The sequence below is a fragment of the Drosophila simulans genome, chromosome 3L (genome assembly GCF_016746395.2).
Source record: "Drosophila simulans strain w501 chromosome 3L, Prin_Dsim_3.1, whole genome shotgun sequence".
Classification (NCBI taxonomy): Eukaryota; Metazoa; Arthropoda; class Insecta; order Diptera; family Drosophilidae; genus Drosophila; species Drosophila simulans.
The window spans coordinates 9,352,132-9,374,271 of NC_052522.2; the positions used below are offsets into that span (position 1 = coordinate 9,352,132).

Below are 22,140 nucleotides of genomic sequence, written 5' to 3' on the forward strand. Positions count from 1 at the left end.
ACCAAACTCAAACAACACTGTGTTTATTAACATTCAGCTGGAGAGCTTTGGATAGGTAGAAAAGCCTCGTCTTCCGAGAATTGGCAGTTAATTTTCGAAATCACCAAGCGGTATTAAGACAAAATATAAAAGAACCGAAGACGAGCCGAGACCTGTTAAATACCCGTAGGTGTTCACTGTGTGCTTGTGTGTGCGTGTGGTGTCTGTGAAACTAAATACCCGAATAAACAAAAAAAAGAAGTTATAGCGGTGAGTCCCCACTTTCCGATGACATTCGAGAACTATTCGAACCACCCACGCCGCCAAAGAAATGGAAAGTTTTTCGCTTAGACTCTGAAAAAAAAACTAGTGAAGATGAGAATTTTTCGCAGGTCGCAGCTAAAAAACTGATTACGCGACGCTTTGCGTTCTAGATACATTTTGGGCTGCAGTGCAGATCTGGCGAGATATTAGTTGAATGTGTGCCAAAATGAGACGCGGAATACGGCCACCAGCGTGTTTATTATTTTTATAATTTATTGCCCAACAATAACAGCAATACATATGCATATAAATTATATACATTCTTTTTTTTTTTTGGTACGAGAACTGTTTGATTGCCGCTTACAACGCAGCATTCTGATTCTGGTGAAATGCATCTGCAAGATACACACGAATGCATACTGACACGGAAACCGGCGAGGCAGACGCATAATAAACGATAAATTTCAGGGCAATGACAAAATTGCTGATAACTGACCCACCAACATTTCGATTGTCTGCTCTCTTCTCTCTTTGTTTGATCATTAATATCTTTTAGTTTAAAATATGCTTACTATGGCAAAGTTCGGTTTCAAGGTTAGTCCAAGTCTTTAGAGCTATATTTTATGGTATCTTGGGGCTTAAAACGCTTAGCTAATGATCGCCAAAGTGAATGAATTTCCCGAAAAAAGTAAAAATTCAATTCTAGCCCCGCCATTCCCAGTTGATTTGGCAATCGCTGTTTTGCCCAACAGATTTATGTTTGAATTTTTTTTTTTTTTGGTTTAAACCAAAAAATTTTGTTGAGGTGCGTTGCGGAAGGGGGTTGGGGTTGGCCGCCTGCTGCTATTTATAGGCGCTCAACAAACGCACACACGTCCATTCGCTCTTTGAACAAAATGTATCTTATAGATACACAGGCAAAAAGTTTTGCATCGCCCAGCCGACTTCTCTGCTTCTTCCCCAGATGTCTGGGATGTCTGCCTCATAAATATATGTGTGTACATGTATGTGGCCAAAACGACAATGGCGAGACACACAGAACAGAACAATCCAGTCGGCAGATCGGGATCTTCTGGCCATCTCCCGAGTTTCTAAGGCGAAGCAAGTTGCCTTTTTTTTCTGCCCCGTCTCCGGCAGGCAGTTAGTTTCTGTGAAATCGAAAACAAGATTGATGCCTTCGCAGCCGGACTTTCTTGGCCAAAACGGAGACAACGCAGCTGGCTTTTCTTAGCCATCGGTATCTGTTTAATTGCCGTTGTTCATCTGTTTATTAAAGAAAATAACAAACAGGGAGCCACCAGCACGGGAACTTGGCAATTTTTGCTTTCAAGTTTTCCCGAAAAAAATACTCAAAATACCAATCAGTCCGCGACCAGTTTCGTTTTTTCTTGCATAATCCGCTCGGCAACAACTGCTTGCGGCAAGTGCAACTGCAACCGCGGAGGCTGCGACTGCGCAGTAAATATCTTTTTACATTTTTTTTTTTTCTTTTCGATTCGTTTGGGGCATGACAAAAGCTGGCAAGCGATTCGCTTCATTCGCTGCTACGTAATTGCAAGTTCGAGTGCAAAACTTGAAAAACGGCCACAAATTGCAGCTGACTGCAGTGGGGCTTTGTTTGCTGGCCATCCCGCTTGCACTCGCTTTTTGGCCAATATCTGCTCAGATATCTGTACATACGTATATATTTATAACTCGTACATATATTGCAAGAACCGGAAAGGAAGTGAGCGTGTAAGTTACCAAGACTTTGACTCCGAATCGGAATACGGCTCCCAGTCCAAAACCGGTTCTCGGCTCTCGATTGCTTCTTTTCCAAGAAGCACGCCTTTCAGGGCTCGCCAAGTCATTCACTTGCAGCCGATTCGAGTTTTTTTTCCATTTTATTTTCAGCTGGCTGCGCAGACGCGTTGCAGTTGCAGTGGCAGTAGATGTTGCAGTTGCATTTGTTGTTGCTGCGCGGGCGCAAGAACAAATCGGAGATGACAGAAGTTGTTGCACTTGACAACAAATGTTGAGAAAGTATTTCCGTGATCTTCGGTTAAACATATCTATTTACTAGAAGAATAATTACTTTTGTTTAATTTGAAGCGTTTAAAAGAAACACCCTCCTGTTTTTCTAAGTGCAGTGCCAAGAAGCACGAGTCGCCGAACAATGCGAAACCGATAGCTGCTCGTTCGCCAGAAGATAGAAGGTAGAAGAATCCGAAGAGCGACGTGCGTAGCATGGAGGTTCGAGTTTGTTGCTTGCACCACCAGTGGGCGGCAGGGGCGTGGCACTGATGGAGGTGGGTGCTAAGTGCTGGGCAACTTAAGTGCTGGCTGGCTTTTTGTCTAGTGCGACGCATGTGCAGCCCGCTTTCTTGAGGTACTTGAACCTTATTGTCCATATAAGTAGGAGTGTGTATCTGTGTGTGTTTGGCCACAAAATGGCGGAGGAGCTAAGGTAGCTACGTACACACATATATCTAGCTCCTAACACGATGATATATGCCTGTGGGCGAACGAACATTGAACTTTTGGTCGGAGGAAGGCAAGGAAGTATATGGAGCAAGGCAAAGGGCTTCAAAAGTAGAAACAATGGGAGGTGAAGAACTTCAAAGGAAATTTGTAAATTTTCTGGAAAGCTCTATTCTACTTGAATAAACTTGAGATAAGTGCTTGTAAGCCCGTAGAGTACAAAAAATAAGTTTGTTTTAAAATAACAAATCAACAGATGTACTTGGTGAAAAAGTTCCTAGAAATAACATAGAAATTCCTCGATTTATTCACCTTTCAAGCCATCAACAATCTGAACTCAAACAATTGCCAAACAGAAGCCCCATTAGGCTAAACTCCACGGGTCAAGCGTCTACACCTTCCTAATCCCCGCCTGAATGCAGGCTGACCTCAAAACAAAGCTGATTTATGTCGCTCCCCGAAAAGTGTCAACTGGCGGCCAGCCTCAACCCAATGCCCTCCATTCGATTCCAATCCAATCCGATATCGGAGTGGACGGAGTGGGTCTCGGCGGTATCAGCTGCTGGCAATTTGAACTCAATCGACACCCAAATTGATAACTTAATGCGAGACAAAGAGGCAATGTGCAAAGTGAAAGAGATGGGGCATGGGTTTAAAAAGTTGGCTCAGCATATTTATTCACTGGAGAGAAGACATTGCCAAGCAATTCGAGACTTTGCAAAAATAAAAAAGTAAAAAAGGAGCCAGATAAACAAACGAGGCAACAACTAAAGTCATCTCTGGGCCCCTTGTTTTTGTTGCCACTTTTGTTGTAATTTTTTTGTAGTTGTTTCCGATGCTTTTTGTTGTTATTGGAGCTGCGCTTTGGCTGCCTTGTCATTTACACGCGTAAACGTCCGTGACCCTCTGGCCCGGCTTTCAACTGACTCCGCCAACTGGGAGGCTCCAAAAGACAAAGACGGCACAAAGAGCACAAGACAGCGGGTTGAAAGAGACAGGAAGAGGAGGTGGGAAAGAGACGGGGATGCTAACCAGCTGTTGACGTTAAGTTCAAACTTTTGTTGGTGCTTATAAACTTATTAAGCGGCTCAATCGGGCCATGAGAAAATCGAAAATATTAAACACTCACTAAAATGAAAGCTGTGACTATAGAGCAAATAAATCTTAACTAAGTGTTGATCTGTATCAAAAATGAAATATTATTCTAATCCGTTTTATTCATAATTCCAAATAGCAATATTTGTGCGATTTTTGACAATTTGAATCATCAAAAAGCACAATTTAAATCTATGCAAAATTAACGGGGTCATTGCGATGCCAATTTATTGCGATGCCAATTTATGGAACTAATTATATATAAAATCATTTGTAAGAGTGAAAGAATAGAAATAAGAAAAAGTACAGAAAAAGAGTTAAACGCTAAATTAAAGTCTATAATAAAAACAGAATAAAATAGTACACATTAAGCAGCTTAACTATCAAGTTTCAACAAAGATTTAACCAACCGAATTTAATATGTTTGGTCTGACAACACTGAATAATTAAAACGGAATTACCCCGCCGGCTTTTGTTTAATATTGATTTAAAACTATAACAAAAAGACTAACAAAATGCCAGCGAAGTTGTGAATATAAATATTTAATGTCTAATTAAAGTGCAGACTCCCTGTAAATTCATACGTCACTTTAAAGAGACGAACAAAGAGACCAAGCAGCAAAAAATCACTAGTTGAGCTTACAGTTTGGCTGTGTTTGCTTACAGTGGGCACTTAATATAGTGAAAGGTGCACACTATTAACATATTCATATCTAGCAAGTCACTATAAATAACCTTTTCTTATAGACCACCTAAAATAGCCATGTCTTAAATCTTTGGAAATAGAAAAATAAATTTAATCATAGGGTCGTATTACTGTAGTTGTCTGTTTAAATTAACTTTATGAACGTATTGACGCGTCTCACAATAACCATGTGAAAATAAGCAATATTGTATTTCATCGGCTGAACTGAATTAAAGTGCAGACACTTCCTGAGCAAGAAATCAAATTACGAATTCAAAGCTCGAATGCGACACGTGTGTGTAGGTAGGTGGGCTGGCGTCCAAGTTCCAATGCGAATCGAAAGACCAATTCAAAATTCGATTCGGAACGGTGTCATCGCACCACGAGCTCGACTAGTGAGTGAGTCAATTAAAGCTCGTGATTAGCATGCTGTTGCTTTCCAGCGAACCCGAAGCTGACTCAAACCATTCAGTTAATGACTCACTTTAATAGACAGATCGATGGATAGACGAAGTCACAGCGATTAGGCGTCGTTTGATTACAGCAGAGTCGGGCTCCAATAATGCCTTTCTACTTTTCTACCTCTTCATCACGGATATTGTATCTGTTTTCTTTCCACTTGCAGATACACCGCAGCAGTCTCTGGCGATTTCATAATACAACGTAAAAGCAGCAGTACGGCCAAAGAATCCAACTGACGCAATTCAATTTGCCAGCAGCATCACAGTAACCGCAAGCTCATAAATTGAGATTAAGCAAGAGCGCTCAACTTGGCCAAGAGGCGGTTCGGGTACTCGGAGGGTTTTGGCCAACAGCACAGAGCCATAGCAATAGCAAATCAATCACTGAGCGCTCGTCGCCCCACCACAATTTGCATGAGCCAACTCGGAAGCAGCCAGCAGCATACGAATCTGAATCTAAATCCGAACCAGAATCCGAATCCGATTCCGAATCTGAATCTGAATCAGCCGACACAGATTCAGATACAGGGCCATCAACAGCAACAGCATCCAAGCAGCCAAAATCAGCAGCCAAAGCGTCGGCCAAGTGGCGTTTTATGGCAATTGCGCCATCAGCTGCAAAAGCGTAGCACGAGGAAGATGAAAACCATTTCATGATACTACAAGTGGTCCGAATCGGTGCTATTGAACTATCTGAGAATGCCGTCGACGCCGTACGATCTGGTCCAGGATGACCAGGATCTGCGGGTGCCGCTGCACGCCGAGCAGGCCTTCTTCCACGGCATCACATTTCAGGCCAAGGTGAGTCATGGAATCTATTTATTTTTGGGTTGGATTGGATTGGGCTACTTGTCTATGGGAGTATTTCTTTAAAAAGAGATCTATCGCTTTTCGAAGTGTTTTTATTTTTCAATAAATTAACTATATGCATAGTTTTAACCATTAACAGCTTTGAAAGCGCACAAATTTAAAACAGATCAGTAACTTTTGAAGCACTTTCTACACAAGATTTTATTTTTTTTATAACGGGCTTGCTTACTATCATTTACTTACTTATTTAATTTATTTTTAGTGATATTTCGTTGCTTACCAAATATTCATAATATTTACTAGCCAGATTTGAGTTAAATGAAGTATCTCATTCGAAATTATTTATTGTGGAATTACTTTTGGCTAAATATCATTCACTTGCATGTTTTTAGATTTCTAAATATATATTATTTGCTTGTTTGGCTGGGATCTTCTTCCGCAGAATTGTTTACATTCTTCTGTGAAATTCGCATTGTGTAAATCGGAATCTTCTCTGCATCAGTTTTCGAAATTTACGAAGAGATACAATTCAAACAAATCATTCAAACATCTTGAATTTCCAATTTTACGATTGTGACATTTGAGCGTTTAAGCTGCTCTACACAATTTGTAAATGCAATTAAATTTGTTTGCCATATTTTGTTTTTGTAGTGTAGTTGGTTTAATTTATATTCAGCATTTTTCAATGCTGCTGCGGTTGACGGAAGCGGCAATAAAGAGTTTTCCACGCAAAGAGTTAGTCAACTGTCACAATTACAGAACTGGTTTGTTTTTGTTATTTATGCTGACATATACATATATACTTATATATATGTGTATATAAAACTATATAGGGGGGTAAAAATTGTAAACAAAATTTCCATTTGTGTACGATTGTCTGGGTATCGTGTTCAATTATACAGCATCGCATTCTGAGCATTTGTTTAGTTTTGTGTGCGTTTTTTCTGCCTTCGAAGTTTTGCTATCCTCTTCTGTTTATTATTTTTGTTCAATGTGTGGAAATTGTTTGTATGCCCAGCTGCTCCTGTTGCTGTTGTTATTGTTGTTATTGTTATTATTGCTATTATTGTTCTTTTGATTTTGCCTTTGATTCGATCAGCTACATGCGGTTGACCAAAATTTCAATTAATTTTGCCTGCAAGATTGATGAGCTTGGGCGCTCCAGTGAAAGGTGGTTACATTGCCCAGGGAAAATTTGTGTGAGATGGGTAGATGTGGCAAGTTCATGTCATGAGGGCCTTTTGTTCGTTCGGCCATTGACTTTGGCCAAACCTTGTATGCAAATCATCTGCAACATTAGTCGCATCATTCTCACGTATCCCAGGCAACAATTGGTTCGTTATCAAAGCGGCAGTGAGCCTGGTATTTTGCATAATTTTGTTTGTGTGGCATGGCATTGCACTTGCAGTTGTGCAGCAGTTGCAGTTGCAGTTGCAGTGCCAATTAAATCCACTCGATTTTACGTTCCGAAAGGCGGAGGTAGCTCAAAATTACAGCAAACATTTATGCTTTGACAACTGTTGAAGTGATACACTGAAAATTAGGTATTTACATACAGCTACTTAAAATTATGGCACTAAAAAATAAAATGAAATTTACACATATATTTTATTGCTGTCAGCTTATGATGAAATGGGAAAATATATCAGGAAGTTCTAGCTTCCAAACTATTGCATGAAAATATCCCATTCAAAGTCAACTATAATGCCCAAAAGTATGAGTAACATTAACAATGGAATATTTTTCTTGTGCAGAGCTGGTTTTTCTTTGCATTTTCATGCACGTGCTCTTAGTTCCCTGCCGCCGCTCAACTTCCACCATCCAGAAAAGAAAAACTCCACTATTATTTGCATTTTTCCATAAGCAAAAACATCGGGAAAAAGTCTAAAAAAAAAAGTTGTGCACTCTGTTACGCTTTTGCAGTTTTCGCTTTGTTTGTTATTTTGCTTTTGCTTCGGCTGCAGCTTCAGTTTTGTTTTGGCATCGTCGTTTGTTTGTTTGTTTGTTTGTTTTGGCTTTTGGCTGGGACTCGCTTTTGGCCCAAACGGTGAATATACCCGTTACCGTTAGCGATTTGCCATATACACTCGATGGCTAACCCAAATAAGATGAACAGCCCAAAAGAGCCCAACCCACTGCAGTTTCCAAAAAAAAAAATATACATATATGTATTTTTGTGCTGTGTCAGCGGCGAAACTTCATCTGATTCATCTGATTCATCTGTCAGAGTGTCCAGTGCGAATTATGCGAGTTATGAATCACCAAGAGCCAACTAACGAGTGCTAACGAATAGAGTGTCCTGAAGCCCTGGAATATCGTATGGGGATTTCTGGGATTTCGCCATCGACTTTACTGCTTAGATTAATTGAATTTCACGCTTTGATTTCGCGATTTTTGCCGGAGCCCCAGAGCCATGCTGCATAAATCTTTCAAAAGGTGTATAAATTATTTTCTCACACGCACAAAACGACCGGCGCCCGAAATTTTGTTTTCCTCGCACTTTTATATGTATTTTTTTTTCGGTTTGTTTGTTTGTTTGGCGCCTGGCAACACGGCGTATGCTTAACACGGATTTTTGCCCGTGATTTTGGCCAATACTGCTGTCCTATGAAATATTTATACGATTGCATCCGATTCAAGTCGATTTATTTGAGCTCAACAACTTCCGACATGCGTATGGGGAATTTATGGCCCTTTGGTTCATCAATTATTTGAGCAAAGTGGAATAACGCTGATGGTTTGGATCAAATCCAAAGGGGTTTAAATTTCGGCCAAAAAATTGTTATTTATTTATCTGAAAAGGAGCAGGCAACGGACATTTCCTCGCTTGGAGCCGCTTAAAATAACAGAAAGAAGTGAGAATTCAGATTCGATATCCATTCCAGAAAATTCAATTTCCGGTCCATATAGAAATCATGTTAATTATCATTTCTCTCATCGCGCGGAACGGTCTCTCGGAAAATATAAACTATGAAATCATGTTCATCTTTCATTTTCCACGATGGGAAATTATTTTTATTTTCGGAATGAAAATAGCTACGCTCGAGGTAAAATTAATTATTATTTACAAAATAATATTAATTAAGGCGAAGGTGAAGCGCATATGTTCCACTTTTACCGAACAAAAACCAAGGAAAATCGCGCCGAAAAATAAATCGAAAGAAAAGAAAAATACTGGCGAATACGGGGGCACATAAAAATATTAAAAAACAAATAAAATGGAGACGGCCACACATGCCAGTGGTCCACGTGCTACGAATGTGTGTGTGTGCCTTGGATTTTCCTCAGTTTTCCTTTCGCTTCGTGTTGTGTTTACCCATTTTCCATGTGTACGCAAAATTATGAATGCCGTACAGACAGGGCGTATACGCAATATAGTCCCATCCACCCGCTGTTCTTGCTGCTCTTGCTCTGTTTATCTGCAAAGGCAGACCTCGTTTTGTTTTTAGAAGCTCTGGAAACATGAGGACAGATACTCCGCTTGTGGTGCCTCGTCATATATCAATTTCAATTATCTGGCATTTCCGTTGAGGCCGTGGGCATTTCAAAAGCATTTCTCCTACATATAAATTATATTGGCAGCGACAAAAGGGACGACGGCCCAAAAAGGATTATGCGGCCTGCAATTTAACTTGGGTCCTGGTCGTTCTGCTACTGGTCCTGGCTTTTATCAGCCGCAACTGACACCAGCAGGCCCTCCGAGGAGGGCGTGAAAAATGAGTCATAAAATGCAAATAAAATTCGAGAGTCCTTTTCGCACCAGAAGTTTGCCTTTTATGTGCCTTCTTAAAGAGTTCTTTTCATAGATTTCAGTGAACTTTTTTTTTATTTTTTTTCTGCATTTCCGTTCTCGTGTTTGCTTAACCTTTTGTGTAAAGTTCAATTTGCTCGTTAATATCTTGATAAACATTTGTTCTAGCGCTGGATTTTCCTTCACTGGCATTGCGCCATTTGCCAATTTGGTTCGGGTTTACATGAGATAATTAACACGCCTCACCGCAGCACCGATTTTATGGCCAGCACTTTTGCTCAATTCGCAGCTCATCTGCGGAAAATGGCATCCCCGTATGGCATAGTCAACAAATGGCTGGTCTCCATCCAGTTTCCAGCTTCCGATCCCTGGATTTCTCATTATTCTTGTGGTGGCAAAATGCATTTGGCGGTTGCCTATAACATCCGCATAATGCAAACAAACAAGCTGTCGCCATCGAAATTGGACTTTATGCATACGGTGTATGGAGCACAATAAATTTTTAATGCCATACCCGCTTCTCTCTGCTCTGCATCGATTTGCGGCTGGAGTCCAATAATAAAAAAAATTCAATATTTTCCTTCAGTTACTTAAAAGTGCTATAAAAATAATAAAGGCCAATGGCGGAAAATGTAATTTTCCTTTGGCCCAACAAATGGCTTTGGGTTTATCATATTCATTGCAAATTATCGGCTAAATGCTTTTATGGCTTGATTCTGGCGCCCCTCTAAAAGGATATTCATCGATGTGAGTGTGAGTGTGCGGAAATGGTTTCCATTTGGTGGAATCAACGACTGACTGGGGGATTCATTTGAATTCGATGGGGTGTGGGGCCAAGTCGTGATACCTCTCCATTTTTTTTGTTCTCTCTTCTTTAGCCAATTCCTCTTCCAATTCTGTTTGATTATTACAGATTCATTCCGCTCATTTCTGAACTGATTGCTTGGCTGAGCTAATCGATTTTTCTTGTTCTGCCCCCCATACAACCGTTCTGCTTTTGGGTTACTCCACTTTGGCTTAGCACCGCCAGTAGGATGGGGACATTATTGGCCACCTACTTGAGCTTCTTTGGGCCATAATTCTGCGGCTGTATTCGCGTTTAATGTGTGTCAAGTGCCACATTAATGCTGGTCGTCAAGGATTAAGTGGCCATTACTTGTCCGGACTTGCGGACTTTGGTTTGGCTTATCTAGGGTGTCGCTTGCCAGCTCATTGATGATGATGATGATTCATTCATTCATACAGCGGTGGCCAATCGACAACGCTGATCGTTGGGCCATGAATGCTGCACATGCTCTACTCCACTCAGCTCATTTATTATCTATTACACAATTTTCTGTTGCAAATTGGCTCGAATTTCGCAATTACACCTGGCGCAGCTGAGGCAAACGAGTTTCAATGACTGCCAATGAGTCAGGCACAGGCGCACAGGCTCTTGCAGCCGCCGTCGAGGAGAATGCTTTCTCACCCACTCCCAACTAGACAGCCATCCCTGTTTCTGGCCAAAATTGGTAGCACACGCAAATGTGCAAACTGTTGGCCCGGCCAGCGATGTTGCGGGTGCCTAGCGAAGCGCTCAATGGCGGAAGTTGCAACGCCAGCTGCCGTGGCACGCTCTTTCCAAGCGTTTTCTAGACCAGGCCCATAACCACCAAACATCGAACACCGACCCTTTCCCAAGCTGCTGACAGCTGTTTGCTGTTTGCTGTTTACTGGCCAACTGGGCTTGGCCGTGGCCCAAACAAAGCAAATGAAGCAGCACAATCGAATGCGGCCTGGGTTCAATATTATGATGCCCCAGTACTCTGTGCAACAAAGGGTATATTGGATGAGTCATGAGCTGTTACCCCCTTTTATCAGCGATATTCGAGCTCGATCTCATTACCAATCCAATGAATGTAAAATGCATATATTTTAATTAGCCAAAATTAATTATATTTATATGTTAAGTATTAGAAACAGGGTATCCCGAATTCGCGACTTGCCTGTTCCACTTCTTCCATCTTTGTTTTTTTGGTAATGACAAGCGATCTCCGATCATTTTCTGCCAATTTTCCCATTCCGACCAGAAGCAAATCGAAAAAGGGTTGCAGCAGAGACTCGTTAACTGCCGCCGCTCACGTTTCATTCATTCTTGCAAAAAAATAAAAAAAAGATGGAAAATTATCTGTGCCGCTGCATCAAAAGCGCCGGGAGCTGGGAGCTTCCCTACTCCACAGTCTAATCAGTGACAACCCAACGAGAGCTGCAGCCATCGGAAAAACTGCAATTGAATTCATTTCGCTATGCGATCTTTCACAGTTTTCCCTGGGCTTTGGCTTTTCCTTATCTCAGCGACTGTCGACTGTTCCTGCTACTGCAGCAGATACAGATACAGCTACAACAGCTACTGCTCTTGCCTTTGCTGTCGTTTTGCTGTCAAGTGCAATTATGTGCCACCATTCACAGCGACCTTTGACATTGCCGCCATAGACCCACAAAAAGAGATTGGCGTCATGGGGCAGCGATGGAGGTTGGTGGATGGAGTGCAGCGATGGAGGATTGCGGACTAAAATGGAAGGGCACTGCTGGATGGCTTTTTTGTGGCACGCCAGTCAACTGCTTAAATCAACTTTATGGCCAATAATTAGGTACAATTGTATTTGGATAAAAAATATGCGCTTCTTGGGCCAAAGAAAAAGATTTTTAATTGTATCTACAGCTGCGTTCAATCATATATAGTGTTATAATATAATAATTGAAATTTGAATAAATTATATTATTTCTGTAAGATCTATTTTATACCCAAGTGCTAATTTTCCAACGAAATATATAAATGTTTTTGCGTTTGTTTTTTGTTCATGGTTGTAAAATTAATTTGTGCCAACAAGAACACGATTTTCAAAATACATTTCTGTTGAGATAATTGTTTCGCAGAACAGCCTTTGTGTTTATTTAAAACATATTAAAAAGGGCAATGAACAAATATCGACCACTTCGTAAAAACAAATCTATTGAGTTTCATAATATAAGTGTTTCCATGTATTCCTATACATTCTTGTTGGAAAATTAATTGTGTACCCTAGATGAAAATGTTCAACTGAGTGCGTGGGCCTTAACCTTCGGAATGGCCACTTCAGAGGAAAAAGGCAAATGGAGGAGGTTGTCGTCGTTTTAACATTAATGCTGAAAATGCTTGCCAAAAGATGGTTGCTGTCAATTATTTAGGCATTAATTAAACACTTTGACTGGCGGCTGCTGTTTCTGTGGTCGATCGATTCGATTGACATTCTTTGAGGAAAACGATTTTACCTGCCCAGCTGGACCACACCTCCCCCTGCTCCACGAAGCGCCTGGCCGACTGGCTTTTCAATTAAATTTATTTGGCCCCATTGTGCGAGCCGACTCTACGTGAGTCTTGGCCAAATGGCAACTAATTTGCATTTCCAGCCAAGAAGGGGGCCGCATGTGAAGTTAAAAGTTATTGGGCCATAAATAACGCTCTGCCAAATTCTAAACAAACATTTCTTCGACACTGTGTCGACCGTGTTGGTATACTGTGAAAGTTTTCCACTTGATGCTGAATCCAGCGCCAATCCAGCCCAACTTCTGCCTCCCCCATTTCGGTGGGTGGAAATTAGCATAAAAGTTTTTGGCGGTGGAGGGTGCAGCACTTTTGGCATTTTAGCTCTTGCCGCCTTCCTATCGTAAAATTTAAGAAATTTTGCACACACACACATGTGGAACCATAAATGGACCAATTTTCAATGCGTCTTCCGCCTTTTGTTCCGCCAACTTTTCCCATACCAAAAACCACCCAAAAATCAACTTGTGGAACAATCAACATTTTAGTGGGTGGCTGTGGGTGAATGGGGGTTTTTTAGAGGGTGCGGCGCCAAATTGCTTAATTGAAAGCCAAGCCAAATTAATAATTGCCCGCGATTGGCGCCTAATTGTTGCAAATAGGAAAAAGGCGTGCGACCCACACCGCGTATACGCAATGTTTGTGTATTCTTTAACGCGCCGCTCTTTTGACCTTTTCGGCGAGCGAAGCGCGCGTGCTGAAAGCTTTTTTAATTAGCCAACAATTCATTTGCATTCTCGTCGAAAATTATTTCCCACAAAATACTTTAAAAGATTTCGCCTTTTTTCTTGATGCTTTTAAATAGGTTTTTCAGTTCAGCGTAAGATCAATATGGTTATTGGAAACATATCAGCTTAGTTTTAAAGGTTTTATTGCATATATGTAATCTAAAGTTTAACCTTTGGCAATTTATTAATGATGCTTTAATTTGTAAAGTTCTCTGAAAAGGTTCGCAAATTAATTTGACACTAATTTATTGCCCTTAATACCTATTTTCGGAAGTCTTTGTTGATCTTTAAGAACTTGGTTGGCCTACTGGTTATATTCCTTAATGCGAATGCGAACTAGAGCGGAATCAGCTTGTTTGCAAGTTTATAGGGCGTGAAGAAAATGTATCCTGCCTTGTCCTGGCTGCGCTCAATTAAATTTGCGTTTTGCCAGAACTCTGGGACGCTGTGCTGGGCTTTTCTTTGAATTTTAATTAAAATACATTTTGTCAGCTGTCGCTTAAAGTTGTGAACTTTTTTTTTGGGTGTGGGCCGTAAGCCGCCTCATAATTGGCTGGTAATGTGGGTGGGTGCTCTTTAGATGGATGAGTGGGCCACTTGAGTGGGATTATGCAAACAGCAGAGAGAACCAGGACAACAGAACAGCGGCTACTAACCCACTCCTGACCATGACAAATAGTGGGGGATTCCCTTGTCCTTGTCTAGGCTAAATTAAAATTGTGACTTTGGCACTTGTTGGCATACGAAAACAGCTCATTTTTAATGAACTAACCAAAAGACCCGGGGCTAAGGAGTACTTTTCCTGGCCTCCGGCTCTCGAATGTCCCTGGGTCTGCGCGCATCTGGCATCTGGGTAGCTGGGTTGCTGGCTATCTGGCAGCTGGGATCTTGGCCAGCTCTTTTTTGTACCCAACTTGGCCAACAGACGAGTGCGTTTGTCAGCCGGGCTTGCCTTTTGTTATTAGTTTGTCAAGCTGTCGCTTTCTGTCTATTGTGCGTGGGTGGGTGCACTTTGCCATGCCGATTATCTCTGTTTTATTTGTCTGTGCCACTGGCTTTATTCCCCCTCCATTTTTCTCCCCTTTCCAAATAATCAAGGGGATACCTCTCTCTCTGGGGGCACCACCAACAGATTGTCCTGGCATTTGGCAAAAATAAAAGGACAGCTGTTTCGCATCTATTTCGGCTTTCATTCTTTACACACCTCCTTGGCGTTTATATTTCTCTGTGGGCCTTTTAATTATTCAAATTTATTTTTCGGCACAATGTGTGTGTTCTTGCCCAGCTCTTGACATATTAATAGAAGACAATCAGGAAGCGAAAGTGGGCGTGAGTGCGTGCGGGGGCGTGGCAGCTGCTGCCTTTAATGAAACCACAGTGAAAGTTTTTAATGAGTTTCGATTCAGTGCACGACGCAGGACCATGTCTAACACACACAACGCCTGGTTGCACTGAAAAAAATGTAGGGAATTGATATAAAATAAAAGACATTATTATCTTTAAGGGATTGAAAGTTAGTTTGACAGACAAAATCAAAAATGGCACAAAATCAAATGTTCTTTCTACAATTTATATGTTTCTGGGTAATTATTTTGATTTACGATTTGGTGACTCCAATGTTTATTCATGACCACATTATCTCTCTGTGCACGCCTTCAATCAGCTGCGTATTTCCCTATTAATTAAGTTTGCTTAACCCAGCATCCCCATACCAATCTACTCCCAACGATTGGCAATCCAAGTCCCCGGGCCACTTTCGCTGGGGCGCCAGGACTTTCCCTCTGATCTTTGCCAAGGCAAATAAGGAAAAAAAATCGAGCAGCAATCCTTCTTGAAGTCACCCACCTTGGCGCCTAAAAGAAGTTTTGCCCGGGATCCTTTGGCAAACTTTGCACGTGGCTTTAATTGCTTTTGCTCTGTCTGCTGCTCTCCACGTTATCTGTGCCTGGCCTGCGGCGAAGGTTTCCCTTTGATTAAAATTACTTTTGATTAGTTAAATGAGTGCGGCACTCGGAATTGGAAAAGTCAATAGTACACAAGAATGCTTGGCAGAAGTGGTTTGTAGAAAATGTGTCGATAATTCAACTGCAGCCTATAAAAATGCCAGTCACACTCGGCAATCTCTCAGGATTTGGCGCAAAGTCCATTGCAACCGATTTCTTCCGTTGCCTTGGAAAGTGTCCAAAGTCCTTACGAATGCTCCTTGGAAGCGTGTCAAGTGCAATGCAGTGGAGCCCAAGGGCCAAAGACTACATTGGTCGAGAGGAACATTTGTCTGCCACATGCTTGACATCCAGCGGAAGTGGTGGCCACATATTGCCCGGCCAGTGTGCTCAATAGCTTTTGAACTATGCTTTAATATGCTTTTAAATGAAATATTTAAGATATACATAGATATATGTACATTATAAACAAATGACACCTACATATCGGATGGGCGTGGATTGCGTGTCAGCAGTCCCCCACTGACAGCAGAGGAACATAAATAAATACTGGGAACTAAATCATATTTTTTGGCAATGACACAAAAATCTTTGAAATTCGTTGATAAAAATAAAGCGCTGGCCACTAAAACCATGGACAACGGTGCGTATGCGTACCGTTTGAAATGCCATAAAAATTGTTGCGAAAGAGTTTGCGTATTCCGGGTGGGCCAGGTCATAAAACTCACAGCGAAATTAAGCGTGAAAAATATTGCTAAAAAAGGCGAAAAAAGTGGGTTTATTTCACTTGTTTGCTTCATATAGAATTGCTTTTTAATACTGACATCGCTCTTTGCGCTCCATTTATCTGCAGCAAATTCAATTTACAAACTGCCCCGACAACCATTATCTAATTAAGAGCTCCATCTTTCGGATCCGTGCCCGATTTCATTGGACTCCGTTTCGGGCGTTTTTCTATTTTCCAAACGACATTTTCCCAGCAATTAAGATAAATGTCAGTTTGGTGCAAAATGTTAAGCAACATTTTAATCAATTTTGTCAATTAAAAAGAATGAACAGACATTTGGAAATGGCTGCAGCCCGGCAAAAGGGACTGCGAACCAATGTGAGCCAAACTGACAACGCTTTTCCGTAGGTCGGCAAAAATTTAATTAAAAAATTGGCAAAGTGAGGCATTCGTCGACGAGCTAGCTCTCAAACAATTTAGCTCGTGTAATAGAAGAATCGAATTAGCAAAGAACTTCGAGGCAGCAGCAAAAGTTGTTAGCCATTTTGGAACGTGAATCATGGCATTCCGTTGAGGTATGTCTTATAAATTATTAATGAGCAGTAGTAAACAATCGAATCGAATGCACAATGCCAGCATTCGGAAACTAAATCGAAAATAAATAGCGCGTCGACAGGTATTAATAGAAAATCGTTCCGTACACCTTGACATTGGCTTTTCTCACGAACAACTGGCGAACAATTGTTGCAATGTCCTTATGGGGGAATTCAAGTTGCGTGAGGTGGCTAAAAAAACTGGCCCCCAATCCAAAATCCAAATTGCTTTTAACTTTTTGCCTTTCAGTTGCGAAAGTCGGGCGAAGTTTACTTGCTTTTTTGTTGCCACAGCGAGCACACAAATTGCTATATAATGTGCGTGTCCTCGTTTCGAGTTCGTTTCGTTTCTTTGCCATTTTTCTCGCGATTTTCACCGGGAAAGTATCATTAACAGATCGCTACAGGGAGGCAGATATCGCGACTGCATTTTCTTTCCTATTTTTTTTTTGGTTTTCCCCCGAACTTTGCCTAATGTTTTCCCATTTTCGTTTGTCCACACCCGTTTTTTTTCATAACTCCCAAGTTGCGTGCCATTAGGCATTGTCCCCAAAAAAATAGTAATAATACATTGCTCGTTTTAATATATTTCTTTTACGACTCGAAACATTTCCGCCGACGGCCACACGTTAGGCATATTGATTTTTGTCTCCCTTTTCATATTACTCAAATTAAAGTTGAATAGCGGCAACTGGCAATTGAAGTGGAAAATTTTAGTTGGCAGCAGAATTTTTCCCAAAACTTTCCCGCTGAAAAACGCTTTTCTTCACACCATTGAGCCCAAAATGTGATGGAAAATTGAAGTGCGCCCCGAAGAGTTGCCTTCAACTGTCGGCAGCTGTCAAATTTGTGAAAAAGCTGCACATTCGTCTTGCAACTTCTGTCTTTGGGAGTGGATATATGTTCGGGCCATTTGTCATAGATTTTTCGGTTCGCTTCGTCGACTTTCTTTGAATTTTTCTTTTTTTTTTTTTTAGCTGCCATAGGGAGTCTAAAGTCAAAATTAATTGCCAGGCTGGGATTGGTATGGCAAATTGCATTCCATTGTTGGCTAGCTGTTGGAATGCATATATCGCTCATACGCACCGTCATCCCGGCTGCCACTTAACATATTCAAACGGGCAATGGGGTGTTCATATTACGCTAACAAGCACGTGTCCTGGCCCCTCGGGGAATGTGTGCTAGCCGGACGTGTTTGTTGGCAATCTGTACCTGGCACAAAAGTGGATGCCAAGAGGATCTAAGCTGCATTGTCTGGCCTGCATAAATTGACTTTAACATGCATTTATGCGCTCCAAAGCTCGGCCGGCTCGACTAGCACGGCTTTTCCGGGCTCCTCCTAGCATTTTTCTGGCATTTTTGTTGCCCCAGTTAGCCTTGGTAATTATATTTGCTCTGGTCTAATGGGAAAGGCAACTGCACAAGAGCTTCTGTGCCTGATGCACCACAGATGCTATTGTTCTAGTTAGGCAATTGACGCTTCTGACTCGGAACAATAATGAAACTGGATCCGCATCGGTGCTGTTTGTGTGTGCTATCATTTGGGCATCGTTGCTGAAATTAGTTTTACACTCGATTCCCAGAGGTTGGCACAGGGGAAAATACAATATAATGAAAGCTGAAATTGAATTAGAATGTTATTGGTTTAATACACAAAAATGGTATTCATTTTAAGAAATAAATGATATGATATTCTGTGATAAATAAACTAATTTATTAACAATTCTTAAGAGTCAAGATTCAGCTTGTTTACTAGTTCATAGATATGGGATCTCTAATATTCACTATTTTTCTTTGCGTGATCCGAGCTAGAATTGATTATAATTGCGGTCCAGTTTAGCTTAGATATCTGAAATGGCATGAAATTACTTCATAGCAGATTCTTTTCTCGCACGGCGGATGCAGTCATTTAGGCTGATCCGCCGATTGCCAGACGCGGAGGCCAAGTTTCTGGATTTCACTCGCTCGCAGGCGACACAAAGTGAAATGCTCGATGGAAATGGAGATGATGATGGAGTTGGAGTTGGAGGCGAAACAGAAAGCGAACATGGGACACACGGTCATCAAATCAAAGCTCAGCTGCAGCGTCGATTTGGCCATGGATTGAATGGCCTGGGAGTGGGCTAAAGTCAGTCGGTTGCAGGTAGTAGAAAAAGCCAAGATGCACGCACATTGGACATGGCCATGTTGCAGGCCAGAGTCAACATTTGGCGCTGGCTTTGATGCTTTTTACACAGCCTCCAACTGCGACTGCGTCTAGCTATTTCTGGATGTCTGTCTATTCCGACGGTGTTTGTGTACACGTGAAAAAAATAAGTTGAAGTTATTAGAATGTACCATCAAGTTATGTAACTATATGTCTTATTTACTATAGAATATTTCCAACGGCGGAATTTGGCGAACGTTCTATTGTACGCCAAGCATGGTACTTTAAATTTATTAACTTTTGTACCACTTTATCGCTGAGTGTAGCTCTCTAGTTGGCTGTATGTTTGTCTGTTCTTGGACATCAATGGCAATTGACCAGGTCTTGCCATTGCCTTTGCTCGTTTTTGCTGGCTGCCCCGGCTACTTTTTCATTAAGCAGTCGCGGCAAACACTCCCATCGTTTCGCCTCCGGCTCTGTTGGCCATTGGCATTGCTGAAATTTATTGCGATGCAATTTTAGCCATATATGTACGTGCGATGGGGATTTGCAATTTTGACGCTTTAAAATGGCCAACAGGACGAACAGGACGAGCTGTTTCCCAGAAAAATAAAACCAATAATGTACCGACTAATTTGCATTTTGTAAGCAGTATTTTTTGGTTGAGCTAACCACTAACCGGTAAGCGGTAACCCAATTAAATGGAGTTCATTAACCCCACAGTGGCTGTGTTTAAGCCCTGGCAACCACCCAGCAGGTGGCCAAACAGAAACCAACACAGCTCCAACCGAAACGCCCAAACCCCCAAATGGCTAAAAAACCATCCCCCTAAAAGCCACACAATTTATTTCAAAGGGCACCGCAAGTAACCAACCACCCAAACACCCAATTGCCCGCCACATCTGCTCAATAATAAGGTTGTTCAATAAAATGTGTGACCGGCCGGAGTAAATCCATGGAAATTGAGATGGGAATAATTGGAGGCGCCAAGCGTTTAAGTCTGTTTAGCACTTGTTTGTGAAATTTACACCAGCCGAATAAAAGGCAGAGGAGAGAAACGCAAATAATAGCAATAATAACATGGTTAAATTGCTGTATAAAAATTAGCGGTCAGCATACACGCACAGTGGGGGCGGGGGATCAAAGACGAGGGGGGGCTGAGGGAGCATATAACGCTGATTGAATTATTAAAGCTGCTAATTAAACGCTTCCGCTCGTTTAGCTGCTGTGACGCATTACTCATACGCCCCGTGCTCTTTGCCCATTTGGCGTCCACTTGTGCGTTTGTGTGAAGCACGCAATTTATTTATTTTCATTTCTGTTTGCGCTTTGGCTTTATTTTCATCCCACAAAACACTCTTCTTTGGAGATCCATTCAAAGTTTCCCATTACTAAAAAAATAATTTTTAAACTGTTTGTGGCTTGATATAATACGAAACTATATTATCAAATTATTATCAATTAATATTAAATGTGATTTAGTCCACTTCGTGTGCAAGCACTGCGGCTTTGCACAAAAATAAATTATAAATCAAAATAAATTTAACAGTTTGGCAGATGAAATTTCATTTACATTTGATTTAATAAAAGATTACAAGTAAAAGATTAATGTTACTGTTAATATATCTTTGTATTAAAGGTAATTAAAGGTATCGTTTATGCTACTCCTAATATTGGTATCAAAATAATCGCCTTGCGCTAAATTGGATTGTTACAAAATAAGAATCAAGGGGATGGAGCAGAGGCCTTTATTGTTCTCCTTCTTCTTTTTTTTTGGCCACTGGTCTGTTCTTTCATTACTTTGGTCCATTGTTTGCCTAAGTACTTCCAATTGATTTTCTGCTTTGTTATTATTGTTCCACTTGTGTACGCTTTGTCGCCCTCAGTACTCGGTACCCCCAATTGTTTATGGCCAAGTCGAAGAGGGTGGATGTTGGTAACTCAGGTGGCGTTCTGTGTACGGTGTTCACTGTCCAAATGGTAACTCGTTTATTGATTTTACCTTTGACTAGTAAACTTTGCCGCCACCGTGGTTCCTGCACTCACTTTCTCTCTTTGAGAAAACAGAACTGAAACTTTTGGCGGAAACTTTGCGGCGATGTTATTCCAGCTGAAGTATGCCAAAACCAGGGCACATATAAATCAAGAAGACGGAGATGTTCCGTATCCCAGCACGATACGCTTGTCTAATCCCGGCTCATTTGATTTGCAATTACATGTGGAGAACAAGGCATGTCCACTGTCTGTATGGCATGTCGGTTGTTGTATTCCCCGACTATGCTCGAACAAAACATTTCACTTACCCACAACACCCACACACGTATGTATCTCCGGAGGGATCGGGGTCAGATAGATCCCGACATGGTTGCCTCATCATAATATAAATACTCTCGCCTCATGATGCATTTCTTGCATGCTGGCGTGGTGTGGCAGCTGCATTTGCATAATGCATTCCGTTTCGATTCGCTTTGTTTAAAAAGAACCCGAATATCTGTGGGATACTACATACCATATAGATAGATATATGGGTCAACGCTGGACAGCAGCCAAAAGAAACTTTTACTTTTCCATAGGGCCGATATAAACTGAACCGAAGTGAACCGAACTGAACTATGGGGCCAATAAAACTTGATACTCCACAATTGAGCGAGGGGAGTTAATGAAGTGAGGCGAAAGTCGTAACAAAGAACAAACAAAGAATGCAACTAAAGTCCCCCCAACTCATATATTTTTTTTTATTATCTCCGCTCAGATAATAGTTTATGGTTTTTTCTTTGCTTTTCCATTTCTTTCGCATCGTTTATTATTAGCTTAGAGTTTTATGTCTGTGGAGTGTGAAGTGCACGAAACAGAAAGCATAATTTGTATCTTTTTTTTTCCACCGGAAACTGACTATTACATGGGCAAGTCATTGATGGATTAGGTGAGTAATGCCTACATATCCAATCGCACTCCCTGGCTGGGGCCAATCAAAGACCCCACCAAAGCCGGCTTATGCAAATGCAGACCCACAGACAGCAAGTCTTTGGTTTTTTATTAGCCATTCGATGGTGAGACTCCTCACATGCAGGATTATGGCCAAATGGAGAGAATAAATTGGAAGAACACTCCTCATAGAGTTTAAGTACAGGTATAAAATTGACAGTTTAAAAAAT

The 22,140-nt window shown here is 41.3% G+C and overlaps 1 protein-coding gene across 3 annotated transcripts in view; it reads left to right on the plus strand.

The window, feature by feature from the left end:
- The window catches only part of LOC6737452 (capon-like protein), a 45,422-nt gene that overhangs the window by 635 nt on the left and 22,647 nt on the right, over nt 1-22,140 (plus strand). For all 3 annotated transcript variants that reach the window (XM_016171210.3, XM_039294295.1, XM_039294294.1), the window contains exon 2: nt 5,109-5,745. In XM_016171210.3, the coding sequence (XP_016031221.1) occupies nt 5,644-5,745 (102 nt within the window). In that variant the 5' untranslated portion in view covers nt 5,109-5,643. The remainder of the gene's footprint in view (nt 1-5,108; nt 5,746-22,140) is intronic.